General features: G+C 38.1%; 1 protein-coding gene across 3 annotated transcripts; it reads left to right on the forward strand.

Annotated features, from left to right (window-relative positions):
- The first annotated feature begins 11 nt into the window (after nt 1-11).
- Nucleotides 12-13,823, forward strand: polm (polymerase (DNA directed), mu). Of its 3 annotated transcripts, none has more exons than XM_039614205.1 (12): nt 12-1,684; nt 1,754-1,913; nt 2,097-2,271; nt 5,044-5,142; nt 5,233-5,403; nt 5,482-5,553; nt 8,739-8,859; nt 10,765-10,897; nt 11,106-11,208; nt 12,145-12,495; nt 12,602-12,685; nt 13,239-13,823. In XM_039614205.1, exons 2-12 carry the CDS (start codon nt 1,840-1,842, stop codon nt 13,323-13,325), a joined length of 1,470 nt encoding a protein of 489 aa, XP_039470139.1. In that variant the 5' UTR covers nt 12-1,684; nt 1,754-1,839; the 3' UTR covers nt 13,326-13,823. The 3 variants fall into 3 exon arrangements, with proteins under 3 accessions (XP_039470139.1, XP_039470140.1, XP_031588834.1); XM_039614206.1 differs by having other exon boundaries at nt 12-1,540; XM_031732974.2 differs by having other exon boundaries at nt 12-1,913.
- The last annotated feature ends 6,100 nt before the right edge of the window (nt 13,824-19,923 follow it).

Here is a 19,923-nt window from a genome sequence, read left to right on the forward strand (position 1 = left end):
TCCAGGTGTGAAACTGACCTCCCTTCCTGAACTTTTTTGGTGGATTATGAAACTAAAACATACAACAAAGACAGTCCAGAAATATTCAAATTCGAAACTGAATAAAATGAGTACTATGCTTTCAGAACTAACAGCTAACAGTTGTAACAACTAACATATACCTAAACACTGGTTTTCATATCTACGTGCAAAATCACGCTATGTCATATTAAAATCCCTTAAAATCGTGACAGGATCAAATAAACTCATATAGTAACTCAATCTACGTTCCTCTGTTTTTTTTTTTTTTACTTATGAAAAGAGATTTCTCTACTGATTGCTCTTTGTATCTAATCAATCAAATCTTTGCGCTTCCTTTTGCTGTAGCCTGAGCTACAACTGATAAATGAAATGATTCAACAGATAATTGTAGTTTTTATTTCTTTTGGTTGGTTTTCCTTTTTTGTTTTCACACTGGATTGAGCAAATACAACAATATTATGACAAAAATAAAAATTTCAGTAGATAGTTTAATCCGAATAAAACACAATTCTGAAGTTTCTAGAAGGTACTCTAATTATAAGGGAGAAAATAATATTGTTAAATTGATGCATATTTTTCATTTTCGAGACTTAGGCCACTCTATCTCACATAATCAAATAAGACTTTTAGAGCATTTTTAGTTAAACCTTCTCTAATTTCATATGAATTATATAAATGTACTTTACTTTGAAGTATTGTGAAATTTAAATGAACTGTGAAAATTCATTTAATAGAGAAATTCAACCCACTATTTTGTTTTTGCAATTTTTTTATTAGTGTGTGCTCAGTTATGGGACAGGACTGCTTGATTTATTAATTTATTTTCATATTTTGACTAGCCAATACTGGTGTATATGCCCAAATTTACAGATTCAGATTCATTCTGATGGTAAGAAAGACCAGTGAAATTTTCAGGCTTTTATTTTCAGACTTTTACCCTAGATTTCCTAGGACTGTGCAGGCACAACAAAACAAAACAGAGTTTAGTTTATTTAGCAGTCATTAAAATGGATTCAGAAGTTGCAAATTGTTGAAGACTCACCTTATAAATCATAAAACTGTTTATATAGGAGACATCAGTTTGATGTCTCCTATATAAGCAGCCTTTATATGTTAAAAGCGTCGGTATAAGTATCGGCAATGCTGTACCTGCATTCACTTGATACTGGATTGATATCAAAATTTTTAGTATCGTACACCACTAAGGTTTATGAATGTAGTGAAGGAGGATATGGAGAAAGGTGGTGTAATAGAAAAGTATAGAATAGATAGGGTGAGATACACACTGCGTAACCAAATAATAATAATAATAATAATAATAATAATAATAATGACGTGGAGGTCAAAAATAAAACCTTCCGATCGTTTCCAGTCGGAATTATTTTGGTAGTGCACAGGAGGAGTGTCGAGACACCGGTGCAGCAGCTACACAGCTGCATCCGGTCGCAGTCATTCACGTTTGTTACTGAAATTGGGGTTCTTTCCCCACAAACCTACCTCACAGCTTAAACCTCACTCAGTGAGTCTGGTTCATTTATGTAGGTTACAGTGTCGTATGTTTAGAAATGGCAATTTTATTAAAAATAGTTAAAGAAAAAAAGCTAGGAAAACAAACGTCATGAACTTGTGACCAAAGTGAACGGACCTGGTGTCAAACTACCCAGTGAGTTTTATTAAATAGTTTTGTTGTGTACCATGGTGCCACTAAAACGAAGAAAAACTCTCCCCTCAGATGTTGGGAATACTGTCAGTGACAGCAGTGGACATAAGGTACCAAACAGGTTCCCTCAAATTGTTTTGTTCCTGTTGGAAAGAAAAATGGGAGCCAGCCGAAGATTTTTCCTCTCTCAACTCGGACGAAAGAAAGGCTTTCAGGTGGAGGACGTGTTCAGGTGAGAAGTGTCACAAATCCACTGTTACAAATGTCACGGGAAAGCAAGTATAACTTGGAAAATGTAGGTTTCGCGGAAGCCTAAAATGAAATGTATTAAGGTAAATATCTGTCTTCAAACCCTCCTTCACAGTATCCAAAGTGCATGAGTTTTTTTTACTTTTAATCTGCTGTTTCTCCACAGTGAAAGCGTCACACATGTTATTTCTGAGAATAACTGTGGCACTGAGGTCAGGACGTGGCTAGAGTCTCAGGGAAGGGGTCAGAGCCTCAGAGTTCACCTCCTGGACGTCAGCTGGTACACAGAGAGCATGCATGCAGGTCATCCTGTGGAGATAACACATAGACATAAATTACAGGTAAATTTTAATTTTACACATCCACAGTGTTGGGAAGGTTACTTTTAAAATGTATTCCACTACAGAATACTGAATACATGCCCCAAAATGTATTCTGTAACGTATTCCGTTACGTTACTCAATGAGAGTAACGTATTCTGAATACTTTGGAATACTTAATATATTATCATGCTGTTTACAACTACATGAATGTCCTATTGCTGTGATTTATTACTGTTACTGAAGGTCCGGGGCTCAAACGTAGTAAAGGGACCTCTGGCTAATACGTCGGGTTCGTGTCGGGCTGGTAGCGAAAAACTAGCTTTACTTTGTTGTCTGGGTCAACTTTGCTTATGGGAGACAGAGAGAGCGTTGAAAGGCTTCTCCAACGGAACTTATTTTTTTCCGGAGGAAAACACGAACACAGTGTACAGTTGAGTCTTAATAGCTTACTTACAAATGGGCTCGTCAGGCACTCTTCTTGGCTGCTGTGGTTATTATTATATTTACATGCTTCCAGCTCCCGTTTTTGCTCCGTGACAGCTCGGACTTTTCCTTTCTCTCCCTCCCTCGCTCACAGACACATAACGGGTATGGTAGTCCATTCTCCCTGCAGCACGGACTACACTGCCCATCAGGCTACATGCTTTAGAGCTATGCCTGTAGCATTCTGCCTTTTAGCTTAGCACAACAACAACAACAAAAAAGCGCTCTCTCACCCAGGAAACACGCAGAGAGAGAGCGCGTCACCCTGTAACCATGGCAACCGTAACGCTGCCGCCTGGAACAACAGAACATAGCTGTCAAACAAACCCAAACAATCCTGACCCGCGACAATATGAAACAGGGAAGTACCGCAGTGTAATCCATTTATTTCAACAAAGTAACTGTATTCTGAATACCACCTTTTTAAACGGTAACTGTAACGGAATACAGTTACTCATATTTTGTATTCTGAATATGTAACGGCGGTACATGTATTCCGTTACTCCCCAACACTGCACATCCATGATATCAAAACCGAAAATCTGAGGCTTTGTTTTATAGTAATAAGCATTTTCACTGAATGTAAATATGTACTAAATAAATACAAGCAGTTTATAGTAATAGTAACCTATAGAGCAACTCTCTGATGATAAAGTGACAAATCACATATCATGCGTAAATTGCCATTAGGGAGTAATTGCACAGTGACACCATGAGTCTTTATACAGCTTTATTTGTCTGTTGACACTAAATTGCCAAAAATGACTTTTTGTTTCATTGATCTGTGATCAGTAACTATGAGGTCTATGAAATTTTTCATCATTAGCTGAGTGAACTCATAGAAGATGGTAAATTATAAATAGAATTTAGAAAGGCTCACATCTATTTTTTATGAGGTCCCACTATTTTACATTGTATGTCAGGACAAAAAGCAGTGAGAGGGTAAAATTATTTTCAGTGGCCTTGCGTAGTTCAGCATGAGACTGCTAAACAACATACTGCATCAGTTACAGCAGCATGGCTATGAACTGATCTGCCTGCAGTCAAGACCTTTCACCGGTTGAAAACATTTTCACATGAAACGAAACTAAAACCTGAGACTGTTGAGTCGGTAGAATCCTATGTCACACAACAATACAACAACACTCCTCTTACAAAAGTCCATCGACTGGCCTTTCGCTGGAAGAGGTAAACACAGCCCTATCCATATTTTTTCGAGATATGTTGCTGCCATCAAATTCAAAATGAGCAGAAACTGGTACATCTAGTGACCACTCCTGACTAAGCTACTTTTGATAAACCGCATTCATTAAAAAGACTTCCATCTGCATTGGAGTTTACTATTACACTTATTTGTTAAAAAATAACTGTAGTGAGTTTCCCGTCTCAGACTGACAGATCTGTTTTTTCTTGTCCTCCACTTATGCCTATCATCTAGCATTCTTTTTTTACACATTCACTACCTCGAGGCAACTACTGTTGTGATTTGGTGCTAAATAAAACTGAATTGAAATTAAAGAAAATTGAATCAACTGTTTCTCGCTTTCTTTCTTTAAACCAATGTCACTCCTGGGCACTTTCCTGGCTTCCTTCTCAGAAACTGTTGTTAGTTTCCTCAGTCAGAAATTGCAATGCTTTCTGTTTTAGCAGTGCAGGCTGTGTTTCCCAAAAGAGCACAAGCCTCTTGACTTTGTATGTCTCTGATCCACTCACTCATGTGTGTTTCTTCCATGTATGATGGTAAGAAGAAATTGGGCAAGTGTGCATGTTTGAGAAACTCTGTAGACCTCAGCCAGGGGAGGCTCAGGTCAAGGTGAGGATTTCCAAAGTTGTGAGTGTTCTGGGAGCGCAATGGGAACAATAGCTTGGAACCACAAAGAATTTTTAAAGAATTTTTACCCTCAGACCACAGTTACTAATGGAGCAAGAAAGTGGTCTGTCAGAAAACCATATACTTGGTTAAATGTCCCTCACCAATTTGGTTTGATAATTTGGTTTATTAGCCAATGAGTTTTTGGTATAATCCTAAAATGTATTTTTGGTAAGAGTTTGACATTTTAGGCTTGGTTTAAACATGAAGCTGGCTTTTCCTGACATGAAGCCTAGCACATCCCACAGATTTGAGGTTCGGCTTTTGCAAAAGCCATTCCAAAAGTTTAACGTCACCCTGCTGTATTCATTCCTGCTCTGTCCATTCCAAAGCTAGCTTTAATTTAACCAACATGTATTTTAAACCAAATAGGCATTGGTTTCAGGTTATACTGAAGACTTTAAGTCCTTGACTTTAGTGTTATGTGTGTCTTTCAGGAGCAGCAGATCAGTGAAGCAGAGGTTGCTTTGTTCTCAGTATCCAGCTATGCCTGTCAGAGACGAACCACTCTGGACAACCATAACAGCAACTTGACTGTAAGCCCTCCACCCCAAGCAAACACAGAAGTCTGATTTTAGGTGCCGTGTTAGCTAACACATATGTCAGAACTGCATTTTCTGTCTCAGGATGCCTTGTCGCTTTTAGCTGAAAACGCTGAGCTCAGTAATGAGGACGGACGAGGCGTTGCCTTTCGACGGGCTGCTGCCTTGTTGAAGGCGCTCCCCACACAGGTGATAAGCATGTCACAGCTCAGGGGTCTGCCTTGTCTTGGAGAACACTCACTTAGAGTTATAAAAGTAAGTGAACATTTTTAGCATTCCATGCTCACCCCCTAACAAGATGTAGTAACCCAATTAAATTCTCTGGTCTTGCAGGATGTTTTGGAGAATGGAGTGTCAAGTGAGGTTGAATCCACCAAGGAGTCGAAGCGGTACAAAGCACTAAAGGTATGTCAGGCATTTTAAAATCTGCTGCAGGTGTGTCCCCTTGTTCAAAAGCAGCTGTTAAAAATCTAAAGGGAATAGTTCAACTTTAGCTATCACTTGGAAATGAAATTATTTTTCTCCTTCCTAACTTAATACTTTTTAACTCAAGCTCCCAAAAGGTTGTTTCTGTTCATTCTGACTCATCCAAGTGACTTCTGTAGTCAAAAAGTCAACCTTACAAACAACACATTTGCACAGGACCTGAAACTAGCACCACTGGCGAACAATGGGCTATAAGGTCAGTCACTTGATAATTATTATTCAAACTGTCATGACCATTGATCAACAACCACTGATCAAAGACATTGATTGTAAGATGGTGAAAGATGTACCCTTAGCCCCCCTCCTCGATTCAGAGATGGTCTTTCCCTTTTCACGTAAATGCCCTCCTTGACTCCGCGCTCAAACCAGCATTCCTCCCTCTCCAGGATGTGTACATCCTCATCATTTTAAGAATGTCCACCTGTCTGTAGGTGTGAATAGACTGCAGAGTCCTGGCCTGACGAGTTAGCTCTTCTGTTTGTGCCACCCGCTTAGCCAGAGGTTGTTTGGTTTCTCAGAATCATGGCAAACCTTTCTGGTACTTAACAGTGTAGACTACTTTACTCTGTTTGTGTCGGTGGACCAGTTTTTGGAGCAGGCTGGAGCTTTCTTTAGACAACTCTTTGAAAGCTTTGACAAATGTCCAGCTGAGATAACCACATTTACTTAGGGCTTTCTTGCCATGATGTTCTTCTGCTTCCCTGGTCGCTTGTCTGTGGGGATGGTGTTCGCTCTGTGTTTTAGCGTCCTGATGACACCTAGTTGGTGCTCCAGTTGATGATGAGTCAAACCTTAAATACTGTTTGCGTCGGTTTATGATACACATCAACTTTTAAATGTCCCCCATTACTGATGGAAATCTTACAGTCTAAGAAGGCTAACCTCTCATTTTTCATATCCTCCCTGGTGATCTGCCTACCAACAGGTTGAGGATTGAGGCCAGAAAATTTGAGATGTTACAAGTGACCGAGTTGATCATACAGACAATTGCTCTTAAATGTATATCCTGTTTAGTATCTTCAGTAAACCATACAGACTGCGTAGCTTCCCCTGGGCAACCTGTGGTATGATGTCTGGTCAAAAGCATTCTCTTGCTCTAACCACTTCACACAGTCTATCACCCTCTTCCTGTAACCACTTCCTGGGTCTTGTTTCAGAGGCTCATAAGTTTCTCATGATAGTCTTTCTGGTTCAGCAAAACCATGCACGTACCCTTTTCTGCTGGAAGGATGATAATGTTGTTGTCATAACTAAGCAATATGAGTGCCTTCGTCTCTGCCATGCTGATGTTGGATGATGGGGGCTTTGCTTGCTGAGACAGGCATCGGCAGTTGCTTTGCTGCAAACTTGTTTTTTTTTTCTTTGACTTTACCGGAGTAACTTTGAATAATTCAGATTTCTCACTTATCATTGAATGTTTTATACGTGATTCTCTGTCCAAAAAAACAGTTTTATCTCCTGTAGACCAACTTTCTTCTTATTGGCTGTCCCTCACAAAGAAGGTTTGAACAGCAGGAGGACAGGGCTTCAGCAGTGCTCATAGCCAGAGCTGTGTGCTTGAGATGACAATATTATGGAATTTGTTACTGTAATAGTATGCTTATATGACAGAAAAGGAAAAGCTTAATAAGACCCACTTTGAAGAAAATATAGTCATTTCATTTTCTAATGAAATGCATTTTGCTACTTTCTGTTATGATATCAACTATTTTACTGCTTTCACTGTACAATTTTGCCTACTATACACAGATCTTGAATCTGGCTGGTACTCACAACCAAAAATCTATCTAATGGCTAACATTCTTAGTATTATTTATGCAACCTGTAACATAACATGTTATCCACTATTTAAAGATTTTGTATCAAGCAACTCAAATCTGGGAAATACTGCCTGGCTCTAATCTTTCCTGATCTTATCACTGTTCTTTGATCAGAAGTTAGCAGTGACATGACACACACCATAAGTATGTCCTGAATCCATGTAAACTTTGAATCTCTTACGTGCAAGATAGTGACAGTGCCTTCTGTTGTTCTTTGGAGGGGCTGTAAATAAGAATAACCTTTACTGTAAAACTGTGTTTAGCTCATCAGTGTGCTGTGGGCCATGTGCAAACACATAGTTAAAGGTGGAGGGCGATTTAGGCCCTGTGCCAAAGTGGTATAAATGTACTGTCGTCCTTAATAAGAGAAGACAAGAAGGTATTATATTCAGAGTACAAGTGTACACTGAAAATAGCTGAATACTGATCAGTCAAAGCAGAGTGTGCGGATTAAGAACTTAGGTACTCATGTTCCTCAAAGGCTAGCACATTGTTGTAAAGTTTGAAGATGAAAATTGTTGGTAATATAAATTTTTTACACATTTTTACATTTGGTGTGACCTTGACCTTGATCCGATTTTCTCCAAAATTAAATCAGGTTGAGCTGTTATTGGTATATACCATCACACAAAATTTTAAAATGATATCTTGAAAACTGTGGAACTTAGGCTGCTAACAAACAAATGGAGAAACAAACAAACTGAACCGGCTGCTTACTCCCTCCTTTTGGGGGAAGAATGTGTGAAACATTAAGCCCGAATGATGGTGAGAGGATGCACATAGCCCAGTGTGAGTGAGTAATGGGAAAGGTGAATAATGCATAGCAACAGGAGGAGAGCTCAAGAAAACAAATATGAAAAAATGGGCCCAATGGTCATAATTTACAGATATATGACACAATGATTATGCATAGGTGTTTAAAACCTTACTCGATAGTAGTGATGTTAAAGTTGTTATAGTCAACAATATTGCTTACTAAAAAACTTTTAGTTAACACTTCTGCTTATTCATTTTATAGGTAAACATCCAAGTTCAAATTAACCAAGACATGGCTATTTTTTAATTAGGATTTAACAAATGTCTGTGATGCTTTGTAGCATTACAAGAGGCATTTTAAATTATATTATTAGTTATTGAAGTTATTGAAGGCTGACTGCATTTGGGAACGTTTTTTTCAGGTTGGAACATCCCACAATAGCCAAAGCTGTAAGGGGTAAGATACAGAGATAAAAAGGTGAAGAAACAATTAAGTGTTGTCTTTGTTTTTAAATAAATGTATTTCAGATTTTGACTGGTATTTTTGGAGTTGGAGCCAAAACTGCTGACCGATGGATTAGAGAGGGAATATACAACCTTGAGCAGTTACGAGATTCAGGACAAACACTTAATCGAGCACAAAAAGCAGGTTTGTTAGCTTTGTTTTTCTTGGCATTCTTGAATGAGGATAATTTTCTTACTATAATGATCATAGCAGGCGTATGTATGCTGTCTCCTCTTTAAAGGGTGCCCAAGTTAAAGCATGTCAGGTGAGTTCTTGTGTCTTTGTGTGTTTGTTTCTCTTTTGAATGGGCCTTAAAAAAGTCATCATGTATAATTCTTTTGACTTTTTTAAAACTAAACCTTTCAGGCAGTTATTATATGTTTAGTCCAACTTCAGTCTACACATTTTAATTAAACTAAATATAGATAACTTGAGATTATTGTCTTGAACAGTAGTCTCTTTTAGTTTTGGGTATTTTTGTTCATCAAACAAATTGTTTGACAAAGATCACCTGAGTAAATATAAAATGCCGTTTTTTTAATATAAGGATTTTATTTATTAAGGGAAATGCCTATTCAGACTGCTCTGGCTCTATGCGAAAAAATTATTGCCCCCTAAGACTAATAAGTGACAATGAAACTTTCACGTTGCTGGGGAGGAATTTGGGGCCACGTGTCTTTTCAGAATTAAAAAAATTCAGCCACATTGGAGGGTTTGCAAGCATGAGCGGCCTGTTTTAAAGTAATGCCAGAATTTCTCAATCTGACTTGAGTCCTGACTTTGACTAGGACACTCCTTTTTTAAAAAAATCCAAGATATTAAGAGATGAATTTTATTGTTGATCATTGTCCTGCTGCATAACCCAACTGAGCTTGAACTGCAGGGCATGACACTATGTGTGGCTAGACATTCTTCCGAGGGTTGACCGAGTGGTGGAGGCAGCAATATGTTGTTCTGAAGGCTGACAGTCCAGTCATTTTATTCTTTCTTTCACATCCGTGATCTAATGTGTCATAAATACAGTGCAGCCAACTAAAGAAAAAACCAAACTAGAAAGACTTTACTGAGAAACAAATGATAACACCTGAAAGATGATCCTAATCTAAATAGAAAAAGCTCTGCAGTGGGATAAACTACTGTAAAGACAGCCCCTTGAATCAAATAGCAATTAAGAATTGAACAAATTAATAACAATGCTCAATCTGTCATTCAAATATAATGATAGTAAGTTAACAGTGAGAACGTTAACACAAATATATTTAGAAAATTCCCCAACTCTGTAAACGTTCAACATCAACAGATTCTTTAACCTCACCAAACTCCACCCCTCCATCCCTTCACACTACACCTGGCACATTCCCCCCCAGGAACTTTACCATAAAAGGAGGCCAAAAAGAGCCAGACTTGTTTGGAAGTTCCTGTCTGGCCAGCTTGAGGCCTGGTGCAGTCTGGAGGAGAGGTGAGAAACAAATTAGACATTAATCTTAAAACAAAAAGCAATTCTTTGCATGATTTTTAAAAAATAATCTGGTAGCAACATACACAATAGTTAGATTAAAGGCACTGCAGCATGCTTAGAGTTCACAGACTCGCTGTCATAATTATCTTTAAGGGTTTTCTGGTAGAGAGCAGAATTCATGTTCCATCAATTGCGGTCAGTCCAGGTCCTGGAGAAGCAAAGCAGCCCCAGACCATCACACTATCACCTCCATGTTTGACTGATCTTTTTACAAAAACCCCCAGTCAGTTCAGCTTTTATCTCATCAGTACACAGAATATTTTCTTAAAAGTCTTGGGGATCGATCATCAAAATTGACAAAATGAGATGAGTCTAATATTAAAGATTTTTGACAGTCAGAATCGCTTATTAATGATAAATATAAAAAAAGATATCTGAGAAAACGTGGAAGTTGGGAAATACTACACTTAACGACATTATTTAGCGTTAATTCTGATTCTGTTCACTTGGTTGCTTGGTAATTCGCCTGTCCTCATGTCCTATATAAAATAAAATTGTTAAAAAATAATAAATACACTCTCATCTTCAAGGTCTGGAGCACTACGATGACCTCAACGAGCCAGTCACTAAAGCAGAAGCAGATGCCATCGGGGAGATTGTGCAGAAAGCTGTCAATTCTGTGCTACCAGGATCAGAGGTCGCTCTGACGGGAGGATTCAGGAGGTGAAAGCACAAAAATTCACACACAGTATATCTGATAGCACATTCAAAATCTTTACAGCCTAAAATATCTCAATGAGCTCTATATTGTCAAAATTATTGTTTATACGTGCGGTTAAAAGAAAATTTTAAATGAGCAACAAGTAAACACTTCTTGAACCAAATCAAATTTTAAACTTGTCCTCAGCAATTTAATAGAAATTTTTCACAGAGGGAAGCTGACGGGCCACGATGTTGACTTTCTGATAACGCACCCAGAGGAAGGCAAAGAGGTGGGACTGATGCCTAAAGTGGTCGCCTGGTTGGAATCACAGGTAACTTTTGAGAAAATGGATATTTATTAAATCCTTTCAAACAAATCAACACAATTTCCTCTGGGGTTAAACTATTTTGATTCTGATTTTTACCTCTCAGTGGTAAAGGGCTGTTGGGATATTGCTGTCACCCTGGTGTGCAGGCGGCTTACACACCCAAGTCTGAATGTGATAACTTGAGAATGAGGTGACATAGGAGTATCAAATTGATGTTAAAGGTGCATCTGCTAAATATCTGGGACATGTTTGAATCCTGGTGACCTTGAACTCAAGGTCAGTGGTCAGCTGTTTCCAGCGAATGACAGGCTTGAGCCTTAGTGGTTTCTGGGTTGTTCCTAATCATCCTAAATAGTTTCCTTCCATCTGAGGGTGACGGTTTGGGTCTTTTCCAGATCTTGGAAAAGTGGTGACACACCTGAAAACTTGTACTTGCATACAGTTGTTTGAATTGATGATCTTGGAATCTGCCATTATTCAGAAATGGCTCCAAAAGACCTTCACAATCTGTGGAAATCTACACTCTTCATTGGGAGTTTATATTACTTTCAGGTTGTCCTCACTGTTTTCAGTCCAATGAATACTGTCAAACAAGAATGTTTTTATGCTTGCAAAGAGAAAGTACCAGTTGTAGTAAGTCATGAAAAGAAATTGTATAACCTTCAGTGCCATTTATTTAAAGCTTTAAGTGACTGTATGTATGTATGTATATATTTGAGCCTGTATATGTAATTTTGTCCCTCTTGATTTTAGAAAATTCAAAATGCATTCAATACATGCTGTACAATCATTCCACCCTGGAAAAAGAATATTTCAAATAAATAATTGAAAGCTATAAATTGCATTGAATTGAGGGACATGATGAGTTCATGTAAACTTTCCCTACAACTGTACATGACATATGATGTTTCTGATCTGAACTGGTTGTTGTCTATTCAGGGATTTCTCTTGTACCAGAAAACTACAAGAAACTCATACCTGGAGTCGAAGGATGGCCCTGCTCGGCCTGCCTCCAACATGGACCGCTTTGAAAGGTGTTTCTCCATCTTTAAACTGACCAAAAGGAAGGAACAAGAAAGCACGCAGCCAGAGGAGCAAAATGATCTGAAAACCGAGGATGTTCTCAGACCTCACATGCAGGCGGACACAGATCAACAATTATGTGAGCTCAGTAAGAATTACCAGATGGAAGCTGCATCACACAAAATATGGAGAGCTGTGAGGGTGGACCTGGTGGTCTCTCCGATCAGCCAATTTGCTTTTGCTGTGCTGGGCTGGACCGGATCCAAGGTGATCACTCACACCTGACCTTTGTCCTCTTTCAAAAAACTATTACCTTCTACTTTTTCCCTGCTTTTCCATGTTATATTGTGTAATTTTCCTTCTGTCTGTGCAGTTGTTTGAGAGGGAGCTGCGACGTTGGGCTGGGCATGAGAAGAACATGTCTCTGAGCAGTCATGCCCTATTTGATAATACACAGGTAAATTGAAAATAGAAAAACAAAGCCTTTTTTTAGTGTTAGCGAATAGAGAGTCTATTTTTAAGATATCCTTTATTAGTTTTGCTCACTGTTGAAGCTGGGAGCAGAAGTGCTCTTGAGGTACTGTTGAGGCAAGGCAGTACTGTGAGCACTAAGGAACGCATTTGGATTTCAGTAGGAAGTTTGTCCCATGCTCCTTTCATAGAAATCACTCCACTAACTGTTAGAGGCAACAGATGATGGAGGAAGGTCTTTTTTTAAGTTAAAAAAGTGGCTGCGTGAGGGATTGGGTCTGTTGGGGAGGGCCGCAACAATAAGCGGGACTCAGTTCTGTTCAGTATTAATTTTTTCTTTTCTCTTAAACTCATTAACCCTTCACTACAGTTCCAGTTTCTCATCCGAACCCTTGAGAAAAAAAGAATTGCCCCCCCCCCTTTTTTTTCATGCCAACTACTTCTACTTCTTCCTTTAAGTGCATTTTATACCTGCCATATTTCAGCTTAATTAAATGAAGATGGCGTAATGAAATGATACTTGTTTTCCTTTTATACAGAATAAATATCTGAGAGCTACATCAGAGGAGGAGATATTTGCTTATCTTGGTCTGGAGTACATCCCTCCATCAGAGAGAAATGCTTGAAGCGGCCTGATCAGCTGCTACATTGCACGCAAGCAAGAGCTGGAGGGCAGAAATAAATGCTTCTGTTAGAAGGGCGCCATCATGGCATGGAGTTGCTGTGTAACTACTAAAGAAATATTATATGATTGAACTCAATGATGACACCCACTCAGATGACTGACATTTTCTTATTACATGAATACTGAATTTTATTTATTAATCAAATACACTGACCGGAACTGAACCTGTTTTGTTTTTTTAATAAATGTGAAATTTACAACTGAAAGAGTGAAAACAAACCTTGCTTCCAGTAACAGTGTAATTTCAGAAATTACGCAGACTTCCTATTTACATATAATTTATGAATTTTTGGGCCACAGTATCAAAACGAACACAAACAACTGATATGCGATACAGGACTACATAAAGTGCAAGTGTATAAAAAACAAAACAAAACAGTGCAACACCAGACACAGCACAATGCAGACACAACAGTGCAATAAAAAAGTGCAACAATGACAGTGGGTTGTGCAAAAAAGAACTTGATGTATGAAAGTGTGTGTGCGTGTGTGTGTACATGACACTGTGCAGATAAATGCTTGAGGTAGTGACATGTGTAAAGGTATGTGTGTGTGTCAGTCCAGTGACTGATTCTGAGTCCAGTGAAACTGTTTTGCAGTCTGGCAGTGAGGGCCCGAATGCTCCGGTACCTCTTGCCAGATGACAGCAGGGTGAAGAAGCTTTTACAACAGGGCAATAGCCCTAATCAATGCTAACAGCTGACCTGATTGGCTACCTCCCTGGACTTTTTTGGGGGGCAATAACAACAATAATATTAATAACAATGTGCAATAAGGCTGCATTTTATCACACTCCTCTTGTATTTTTGTGCCGCTCACATAAACCTTACTCAGAGGACTGAAAACTGTTACCATATGTTTTATGTAAAGACAAAATGGCTGTTAGGTTCATTTCACCACATACACACCTGTGTCACGATAACCTACATTCAGCAGCATCCTTATCTCCTTATCTGTACATATAGCTGAAAAGAAACACACTCAGCTGTTCTGAGAATATACAGTGTGAGATCTCGCATGTGAATTAAACATTTGCGTTGGAGTGTTTCCATATCAGTTCTGCTTCTGTTCAACCACACTAAAGATAGAGAGACTGCAGTTTTTAGTGCAATACATTATGCACTACTGATAGATTTAGAAGGTTCAGGAAGACCTGCTTGTTTTTATTTTCTGATTTACAATATATACTGTTACAGTAATGCTTCTCATGATAAATATGTCTTGATGCATTTTCAATCATTCAGGTAAAGAAATTCCAACTCTGTCCAAAATGGGTGATTAGCACTGTTGCCTCACACCAAGAAGGTCATGACGTGCACTTAGTGGGGTATGGTTAATTGGTGATTCTAAATCACCCATAGGTGCAAATGGTTGCCTGTTTCTCTGTGCGACATACTTGTGGTCTGTCCAGGTTGTACCCTGCCTCTCACACGATGGGAAGCTGTTCCAGATGTCACTGACAGCGGTTATCTCCAGTATGGTAATCTCAGAAACATATCTCTAACTGTGAACAGAAAAGTCCCACCCACCTGATGTTTGAAACCACATGTTTGTGAGGAATCATTAGAAGGTTGGCTTAAAGAGGAGCTAACAGAGCTCTTTCTGGATAGTGGATGAGATGGGAGTGGAGAAGGGTTTGACAGCAGGCTTTGTTTCTATTTCTACTTTCTGAAACCCCCGGAATTAAGCCTGTATTTTTTAGAGGCCTGCAATAAAAAAAGAAGCTGTTTTAAATCTAAGAACCAGATTTTCAGCATCACACTGAGGCAGGATGTTTCTTATTTAAATTTTTTTTGCACTTAAAGAAGGAAATCCCGGGTATTTGTTTAATGAGAATGCTGAAAGTCATATCCCGATCAAAAGTTACTCCAAACTTCCTCAGTGTTCTTGCAGGCCAAGGTAATGTCACCCACAGTAAGTGTGTTGTGGAACACCTTTGCACAGGTACTCTGTAACCTACACCCTAACCCAGGGGTGGGCAACTCCAGGCCCTGAGGGCCGGTGTCCTGCAGGTTTTAGATATCACCCAGGGTCAACACAAGTGAATCAAATGATTAGTTCTCTGGAGAACTACAAAATATGCTGGAGAACTACAAGACATGCTGTGGAGGTAATTTAGCCATTTGAATCACCGGCCCTCGAGGCCTGGAGTTCCCCATCCCTGCCCTAACCTGATATGCACCTCCTTGGTAATGTAACTGCACTTTTCATCATTTCCTGCTAGTTTTTTCACAAAATCTTTTGAATGTATTAGTGAGAGTATAATAATCATCATCTCAGTATAAAGATTAAAAATCATCGTCTCAAAATAAGGACCCACAGATATTAGCAAATTCCTGGAGAGAGACTGCTGAAACTATTGGAATGAATGTGAATGTGTGTTATAAAAAAGCCAACAAAGGATGTGGCCCAGGAGGGAAAACAGTCCCAATATTTGTTTCTATAAAAACTTATAAAACATCTGGATGTAACCACAAGGTAATTGACACATAAGAATTCACAAGAAAGGATGATACACAAGGATACAAGTGAGGTTCATTCAAATTCAAAACAAAAAATGAAACATGAGAGGTCACACAAATAAAACTTTGCTTTAAAATATACAAAAAACAAAGATTCAAAAGCAAAAGAAAGAACCAGGTAAATATAGAATAAAGCAACACGGGGATATGTTAACACAAAATCTAAACAATATTCTTTGGAAAGAGAAATTCAACATTCATTATTTTAACTAAAATAAGACAAAACCCACTGCAACGCTATGGAGCAATTTATGTGAAGATTTTCTGAAAAAATCCAAATAATGTGACTTTTATGCAGACAGGGTTGGAATAAAAATGATCAATACTTCAGTGAAATTACTCATTTATAATAATAGCACCACCCACTGTACTTGCTACAGTGTATTAAACTAAATAAGGACTTTGACTGAACCCCCTGAGTTTGCTAACTCAGTTTATTCTTTGTCCCTAAATGTTATTTTGATGGGTGATTTTAATATACATATGGACACTGTCTCTAATACTAATACTATAATACTATACAAGGGACCTTGCATCATGTCTTGATAACTCTAATGAGAAACTCTAATGTTCTTGATCTTATCTGTTGTTCTAGTGTTATTCCTCAACATTAAAAACATTGATATAACTGGCTTCTTCAGTGAAGTTGACAGTCTTACTGATGATAGACAGGAATAGATAAATGATTCTCCATCACAGGGTTTTACTACTAGAATGGAATAAACAGTCTGCTGGATGCTTTTGCTCCTTTGAAAACTTCTCCCTGTTTTACCTCAGAATTACACCAACATAAAGCTAAATGAAATCGCCTGATTCACCTTTTTCTCTACTGTATCCTTCAGCTACCTGACAATTTTTCCACGTCAGTTTTACTGCCCTGAGCAGTGTAATACTTTTATGGTCTTAATAATATTCACTGTTTGATGAACCATCTGGATTAATTAAGAAATCTAAACCTTCTGCTGCATGTAACCCTGACCCACTACTCATGTGGTTAAGTCCTGCTTATCCTCTCTCGCTCCTTTAATAATTAACATTATAGTCTTCTCTAATCTCTGGCTTTGTCTTTCTAGAAAAACAAACAGTTGCAGTACAAATTTACAAATTCGCTCTCACCTTACATCATCCCCGTCAGCCATTTTTGTGTTTGAACAACTTGAGTCTGTTTTTTTTTTCACAGTACACAATATTATTATTTCGCTCCCTACTTTTAAAGCCTTTCTTTAATCTCATGCAGTGCTAATTTAAAAAATCTCACATATTTGGACAATCTATATTCTTCTACTACAAAAACATACACGTGTTCACTGAAGTAAATACACAGAGCAGTAGTGGATTTTAAAAAAAATGTGTTTTCTTTATTTTGATTTGCCGCTAACTGCCTTGTTTTTATTTGTAGTTTTTGTAGTAGGGAGAACTACAAAAACTACAAATGTAGTGCTCTCTACTATGTGAACCCATCACCTGAATTTTTAGGTTTTTCATTTCAAGTCAATTAAATTAAATCCAAAAATTCAACCCCAACAAATCAAATGAGCCCCTATGAGCAAGCACTAGGCAACAATGGAAAGGAAAACTCCCTTATAACAGGAAGAAACCTATGATGAACCAGGCTCAGGGAGGGGGAGTCTTCTGCCATGACTGGTTGGGGGGTGAGGGGCAAAATAAAATTGAACATAAAGGAGAGCACAGCATATTTATGACAGGTTGGTTGACCGTGGCTGGAAAACATTATTACTGTTTTTAAAAGGTAACTGGTCCACATCCACAATTACAGTAGGGCTGAAGTAGATAATAAGCATGATCCCACAGAGAACAGCAGGACATTCACTTCAGCTGAAAAGCTTTGAGATGGCCCAGCAAGCTGCAGGAACAACAATGGCCGCTGTGGCAAGACCTAAACCTATTTTAAGTAGGCATTTGGCACCATGACACCATGTACCACGGGTCTCAGCCTCCTCAGTATTGGCATTTTTTTCAACTGTTATTTTATGCATGGTCTGATTTGGGCATTTAATTTCTTCTAAGGGGTGCTTACAAGATGTCCTTGAGTGCCTTAAAAGGTGCCGATAAATAAAATGCATTCTTCTTCTTCTTCTTCTTCTTCTTCTTCTTCTTCTTCTTCTTCTTCTTCTTCTCATTATTATTATTATTATTATTAGTAGTAGTAGTAGTAGTAGTGGTAGTATTCTAACTTATGTTGGACTTGTGGCAGATTGGAAGCCACACTGACTCTCTACACCATCTTGTGGTTCTAAACAGAATTATAAGGCTGTTCTACTACAACTTCTCTCTCTGCACCTCTCTGCAACACTATACATATGATCTGATGGGCCCTAGTTTACTTTTTTTTTTTTTGGTCCTTTAAAATGTATTTACTGGGTGGCTGTAGTTCGGGAGGTAGAGAAGGCCAAATACTATTTGATGTTCTAGCACAAGGGTATGAATGTTAGAAAGCACTGGGACACAGGAAAAAAATAAATAAATAAAAAAGAAGTGAAAAATGTTTGTATATAAGACATGTTGCTTTGACTGCTTGAGTAGAGAAGCGTTATATATGAACCAGTCCATTTATCATTTATTGCCTCAACGTTCCTTTCTACCTCTCGTGGAACAGAGAAATATTCATACGTGTGCCCACATACCTGTATACTTAAATTTGTTGCTACTTTCTAGTTGTTACATAGAGAAATTTGTTTTGTTTTTTTAATCCAATACTTCTATGAGCTACAGAGGTACGTATGTGTGCGTGTGTGTGCGTGTGTGTGTGTGTGTGTGTGTGTGTGTGTGAGTGAGTGAGTGAAAGAGGCAGCAACAAAAAAGCGAATATGTGGCATTTCCTTCACAGCCTCATTAACCTCTAAATACCATTTTAACATCAAAGGCCGTGTCATTGCTCACACCTCTGTCTCTCTCAAGTCCACTCTCTCCACATGTGCACACTTCTCCAGGAACTGATATTCTATGCAAAAAAAAAACAAAAAATCAACTTTAAAACAAGGGACCCATGGGAAATATGAAATACAAACACAGTTCTTTACAGCTTTGCTCCTGCAAGCAAGAAAAGGCAGTAAGAGAGACGGGGAGGAGCAGGTTTATTTTATGTTCCCATAAATCCCCTTTAACATGTGACTGCTGACACCGTATGTGTGAACCAAAAGGAGATATGACTTTGTCCTGCACTGAGGAGACTACAAGTCTGGGCTGCTGTGAGAACAGATGAGTTCATGCATTTGTGAATGTAAATGAATGAAACTGTGGATGTAGGAACAGCAGGAGTTGTGACTAGAAAAAAGCTAGAACAACAGTTCTGTTTCAGACTCTTTCTCAGTTACGAATTTACTTGTCTGTGAAATTTTTTAAAAAGTGGCCCTTAAATATCCAATTCAACACAATTTGTGATAAAGTCACAAAAACAATTACTAAAACGTATTCATTGTTACTGTTACTACAACAAATTACTGAAACTATGAAAGTATTCCAACAGATCAATTATTAGTTTCAGATTTAAAGATCTTCTTAATAGTGACTCATTAAAAATGATCATTTTTCATTATGTAAACATTGTTTCCACTGGTAAAATTGCTTATTTATTCAAGATAAACAAATGGTCAGCTGTTCATATTATTAGTTATGCTTTTGTACAATAAGCTGAATTTTGGGAGATTGGCAAGACAATGTTAGAACTATGTAAACCATTGTTAGTTCTAGTTTGTTCTATATATTTATTATTTTCTAACTTTTCTATGAGTGACGGTGATATCACAGCAGCATAAGCCACCTAATGATTGGCTTTATGATTTTAGGCATTACGGCAAAGAATTTGTAACAGCAGCTGTCTCTGGATGAAATTATTGTACACACATGGAATCCTCATCCTATTTAGGATTTATATAATAACAGATGTATAGGGAAAAACTGGGAATGAGGGGTGAAAGTTCTCTTTTAAGGAAAGAATGCATTTATTTAATTACTCACATTTCTTCCCTTTGTCACACAAGTATTTCACATGTAGCA

Source organism: Oreochromis aureus, linkage group 7 (assembly GCF_013358895.1).
Source record: "Oreochromis aureus strain Israel breed Guangdong linkage group 7, ZZ_aureus, whole genome shotgun sequence".
Lineage (NCBI taxonomy): Eukaryota > Metazoa > Chordata > Actinopteri > Cichliformes > Cichlidae > Oreochromis > Oreochromis aureus.